This window comes from Lepisosteus platostomus, chromosome 11 (genome assembly GCF_059453375.1).
Source record: "Lepisosteus platostomus isolate fLepPlt1 chromosome 11, fLepPlt1.hap1, whole genome shotgun sequence".
Classification (NCBI taxonomy): domain Eukaryota; kingdom Metazoa; phylum Chordata; class Actinopteri; order Semionotiformes; family Lepisosteidae; genus Lepisosteus; species Lepisosteus platostomus.
Window position 1 is genome coordinate 8,446,274 of NC_142621.1, and position 5,753 is coordinate 8,452,026.

Below are 5,753 nucleotides of genomic sequence, written 5' to 3' on the forward strand. Positions count from 1 at the left end.
AGCAAAGGGTGTATTGTAAAACGTTTTTAGACGTAATATCATATCTTATTAATAATAGAAAAAATGCGTGTCTGAAGAAAGCCTGATTCCTACGAGGCCCCCTTCATCAGTCATCACTCACCCCCACCCCACCCATGACGTCACGCACGCACACGATGTCCATAATTTTCAACTTCCATAACTTCCCGTCACAGGCATGTCTACGCCTTCTCTTTCATTCATTTAAAAGCAGGGTTGACTGCTGAGATTTCAGTGCCATCCACGATACAGCCTGCAGTGATCATCTAACTCAGGAACTTATCCAGGCAGGATATTTTAAACTACTGGAATGAACAAAATCGTTACCCTTGCTATTCTCATTTCTTTGGGGATTGCCTGTGAATCGGGTAAGAATATTAACATTATGGCTGTAACTAACATTGTTCGCTACTAGTAAACACTTTTCGATTGCAGTTTCAGAAATCGGTATTTTTTACGGAAGTTAGTATTTTAATGTGAATATGGAGAACATCATTAAAACTTCATTGGCCGCTTGAAAATAATTTTAAATTTTGTAATTCGCGAAGCTCTTTAGACGAGGCGTATATTGTCAATGCAGTTCAAACATGACAATCATTTTGTTTTACACAGTGCAAGATACGACTGACCGTTAGAATGATGATATATTTTTAATAAAACCAGAAAGGAAATGAATACAGGTTTGGTTGGCAATACAAGTAGAGCAACACTCATCATCACTAGGGAGAAAGCCGATGTAACAAATACTAAGGTCACCGATACCTTAATACTGCTACTTTCTCCTACTTTTACTACTGCTAACGCTGCGTTTGTTTCTCAGCAAATCCATGCTGCTCTCAACCCTGTCAAAACAGAGGAGTCTGTATGACGACAGGACCAGAACATTATGAATGTGATTGCACGGGTACTGGATATTCTGGACCAAACTGTAGCTCCCGTAAGTAACAGTCCTGTTTTGTATGGTACTTAGTGATGTCATTTAAGATTCCTGTTGAATAATGCCTTTTATATATTTTCTTCTGCAGCTGAATTCTTCACGTGGATAAAGACTGTTCTGAAACCAAGTCCCAATACAGTGCATTATTTTCTGACACATTTTAAGGGTTTTTGGAATATCGTCAACAACATTCCTTTTTTACGGGATTCCATGATGCGATATGTTTTAACATGTAAGTCCGAACGCTGTGCACAGTCCTGATTTATTATAATTACAGGCAAAAGTCTGAGACTGAGCCATGTATTTTCTTTTCAATACTGAAGAGACTTTCATTGCTTTTCCCATTACAGCTAGGTCACATTTGATTGAGAGTCCTCCTACTTACAACTCAGTTTATGACTACAAGAGTTGGGAAGCTTTTTCAAACCTCTCTTATTACACAAGGACACTTCCACCAGTCCCCAAAGAATGCCCTACGCCTATGGGAGTCGCAGGTGAGTTTTCTACAGATGTTTCTAAACCTGTTTTTTCACATTTCCAAAAGCTTCTCAAAGATTGTTTATGCTGATTACATCACAAAACCTTTAGAAAATAACTCTGCTAACTGTAGCCTTTGTGTTTTAAAAGTGCTTTTTATTGCTTTTCGCAAACTTGGGCAAGGAAACTGTAAGTTTTAAAGCTAGGGAGAAATGACTGAGATGATTAAATTTCTATATGTTGGTTAATTTAGACATTGTATGAACTTTTTTTTAAGGTCAGTGAAGAAAACAATGTGTGATTATGTAGATTTTCACAGACTTATTCCCCATTCTCAATACAAGTTCACTAAAGATGGAGTCCAATTTGTATAAGGCTTGCATTATTCTGTCATTTCCTTAAGGAAAGAAAACCTTGCCTGATGTCAAACTGATAGTGGAGAAGTTCCTTTTGAGAAGGAGATTTGTCCCAGACCCGCAAGGAACCAGCCTGATGTTTGCCTTCTTCGCTCAGCACTTCACCCACCAGTTCTTCAAGACAGACTTTAAAAAAGGAGCAGCTTTCACAAGAGGCCTGGGGCATGGGGTAATTATCGTTAGTGCTTTCGAGCCCAATAATCACGAGAACCCGAGGAACAGAGGGTTTGAAGTTGAAATAACAAGGAGAAATTCACATGCTTTAAAGGATAACAAGTTAACTGAGAACAGTTACATTAGTAATACACAGCTTACTAATTTACAAGCTTTTCTGGAATTACAAAGACTTGTGACAAATTGCTAGGATGTGCTCTTAAAAAGGAGCTTTTTGTTTTTTTGCAGGTGGATTTAAGCCACATTTATGGGGAGACTCTGGAGAGGCAGCACAAGCTCCGACTGTTTAAGGATGGCAAACTGAAGTACAAGGTACTGAGAACTGGCTGTTCAATCTATCGATTCAAACTACCACTTTCATTAAAAGAGCTTAATTGTTCAAAGGGGGTCTGATTAATCAGTTAGCATCTTATATAGCTACACCTTAACATAAGGTAACTTCTCCAAAAGGGAAAATCTTAGGTGCAGCTTGGCTGTAGTCAAAAATGTAATGCCCAGACAGACTCTATGGCGATGCTTGTCTGCAGAGGATGTAAAATTCTTTTGGGAGGCATGAGTTCCAGATTTAAGACCCACCGCGCTAAAGAAGTTGCATGAAATGCTTATGTCGTTGTGAGTGGCTCACTGATGGTGTTGTTGCTGTGCAGATGATCGATGGCGAAATGTACCCTCCTTTGGTGAAGGACGTCCAGGTGGACATGCACTACCCTCCTCATGTGCCCGAAGAGCACAAATTCGCAGTGGGGCACGACGCCTTTGGCCTTGTGCCAGGGCTCATGATGTACGCCACCATCTGGCTGAGAGAACATAACCGAGTGTGTGATGTCCTGAGACAGGAGCACCCAGAGTGGGACGACGAGCGCATCTTCCAAACCTCCAGGCTCATCCTCATTGGTGAGTGAGCCCTGTGTGATGCAGTTCAGTTTCTCCTGAAGCGTATCTTTACCTTTGCAAGCTGTATAATTCAATTGCTTTTAGTTAGGGGTGCCTCATGGGCACAGCTTAGTATGTTTTTAAAAAAGGCTATTTTTAGTTAATGTAAGGAGGCACATCCATCAACAAACATTATCCATCTGTCCGTAGGTGAGACCATAAAAATTGTGATTGAAGATTACGTGCAGCACCTGAGTGGATACCACTTTAAACTGAAGTTTGACCCCGAGCTGCTTTTCAACCAACGCTTTCAGTACCAGAACCGTATTGCAGCCGAGTTCAACACTCTGTACCACTGGCATCCACTCATGCCTGACTCCTTCCACATTGAAGACCAGGAATACAGCTACCAGCAGTTTATTTTCAACAACTCTGTGGTAATAGAGCATGGCATCAATGGGCTGGTAGAGTCATTCACCAAGCAAATTGCTGGCAGGGTAAGTTTTTTTTTTCCCATCAGTACAGCCGTATTACATATTCATACAGTACTTCAACTTCACTGACCTGATTTAACTCAAAGTCCTCATACACTCAAATATGTGAACCTTCATTGGACCTATTGTGGTCCAAGTCATTTCTGTCATACAGTCACTATAGATTACCTAAATTGATACACTTAAAATGAAGTGCATTTTTCATGTGTTCTGTACGTATGCCCACATCTAGTCATTTTAGTCATGAACATTTCTTCACAGTCAAGCTAATCTGAATTATTTGAAAGACCGTAAGAGAAAAGCAAGAAATGCAGACTTAGCTAAACTGTAGACACTTCCTCCCCTCTCCCTCAACAGGTTGCAGGCGGTAGAAATGTCCCTCCAGCTGTGATGGCGGTAGCTATGAAATCCATCGAACACAGCAGAGAAATGAGGTATCAGTCCCTGAACGCCTACAGAAAACGATTCTCCATGAAACCTTTCACCTCCTTTGAAGATCTCACAGGTAAGAAATACACTGCGAGCAAATGAAAACGGCGACTCCTTCTGTCTTTCTTCCAGTGAGAGAATTTGTGTGTATCCAATTGTTAAATTAGGGTGTAAGATGAGGTGTTACACATTCTACAGTGTTAACAGTGTAAAAAAAAAACAGCCATACCAAACCTTTTTTCTTAAAGGAAGTCCGTTGCATAAGCAATACTGAATGTAAGAGGGGAACTGCCCACATTATAGTTTTCGTAATCGCAACCTAATAGCTTTCGGAAGTGGGAACTTGTTTGCAATTATTACCCATCGTTCATGGATGTACAAGCATTGCATGATCTCATCTGTGGGGATCAGGATTAGTCTGATCAGGTCCAACACTGTTTTTTTTTTAACATAATGCTCGTCACGGTTACTACATTTACTGCTTCTCACTCCTGGTTATGATGCAACAGTGTTGTTGTTTTTTTCCCTGAACCTGTTGCAATGATTATGAAAGCATACTGAAATGAAGGGTTAAAGTGACTTCTAAGTGTTTCAAACCTCATAAAGCTGTAGCAGAAAGGAGAAAATGACATGGGGAAGCTCAAATGATATGAATAATAAAAGTATCCTTAATGACGCACACAATTTCTGGGTGGCTTTTTCAGGAGAGAAGGAAATGGCGGCCGAACTAGAAGAGCTCTATGGAGACATTGATGCCATGGAGCTGTATCCTGGTTTGCTGATTGAGAAGCCTAGGCCTAATGCCATTTTTGGGGAGACCATGGTGGAAATGGGGGCTCCATATTCTCTGAAGGGCCTGATGGGTAATCCAATCTGCTCCCCAGAATACTGGAAACCAAGCACCTTCGGTGGAAAAGTTGGGTTTGACATTGTGAATACTGCCTCACTACAAACTCTCGTATGTCGCAATGTCAAGGGTCCATGCCCAGCAGTGTCTTTCCACGTGCCTGATATGAAGCATACAGGATCTGCGACAATCAATTCAAGTACTGCTCACTCTGGACAAAGTGATCTAAATCCCACTGTATTACTGAAAGAAAGGACGTCTGAGCTCTAAGGAAGGAAAAAAAAAAGAGAGACCTTTTTTTACTACTGAAGATTTTTATGTTTATTGCATTAGAAGTTGCAAGAAACATTTATTTTTACATTTAAAAGTACAATAATTATTTAAGGTCATATTTATTTATGTATTTATTGTTTTTATTTATGAGGTATTAACGTTTTCTATATTTATTTTTCAGATGTCTTTGGTATTGATGTTTAAGAAAACTTGAGTTTCATACAGAATTTACCTGTTCAGTTTCCAATCTGAGAAGACTCATTTTCCACAAATCCTTTTAATGTGTAATATTTAATGTTTCGTAAACAGGCACTAAAGTTTTTTTTAAAAAAACTGGTTGGACAAAATGGCCTTCTCTCATTGGAACCTTTTTTATGTTATGTTCTGTTATGTTCTGGAGTGAGTGAAAGAGTACTCATTTTTATGAATAAAGAAATGCTTTGGATAACATGTTTTAAATGTTTTTTTGTTAAAACGTTTACAAGAGAAATGCTTTTGTACTTGAACACCCCTTTAAACGTTTTAAATAAATGAAAATATTTTTATATAATTCTTTGTTTCTTCATTATTTCATCATACTAAAAGTAAATAGATAACTGTATTAATAACAAGTCAAGAGAGCTTTCAAAGCTGGATAATAAAAAATAATTAAGAACCTGTGAATGGAGGTAAAATGTATTAAAACTTCCTCTATCACCTTGTACCGTAAATCATTACAGTTAAAATTGATACAAACTAACAGTTTGATCAAAGATTAATATTCTCCTAAGACCTTTTCTGTGTGTTAAATTAAAAGTTTTCTCAAATGAGAGTAG

At 38.8% G+C, this 5,753-nt stretch overlaps 1 protein-coding gene across 1 annotated transcript; it reads left to right on the forward strand.

Moving 5' to 3' along the window:
- Nucleotides 1–227: 227 nt before the first annotated feature.
- On the forward strand, nt 228–5,488 carry LOC148651923 (prostaglandin G/H synthase 2-like). The gene is made up of 10 exons (XM_088598243.1): nt 228–386; nt 839–955; nt 1,044–1,187; nt 1,306–1,449; nt 1,836–2,017; nt 2,251–2,334; nt 2,670–2,916; nt 3,106–3,392; nt 3,747–3,894; nt 4,523–5,488. Exons 1-10 carry the CDS (start codon nt 329–331, stop codon nt 4,933–4,935), a joined length of 1,824 nt encoding a protein of 607 aa, XP_088454369.1. The 5' UTR covers nt 228–328; the 3' UTR covers nt 4,936–5,488.
- Nucleotides 5,489–5,753: the final 265 nt, after the last annotated feature.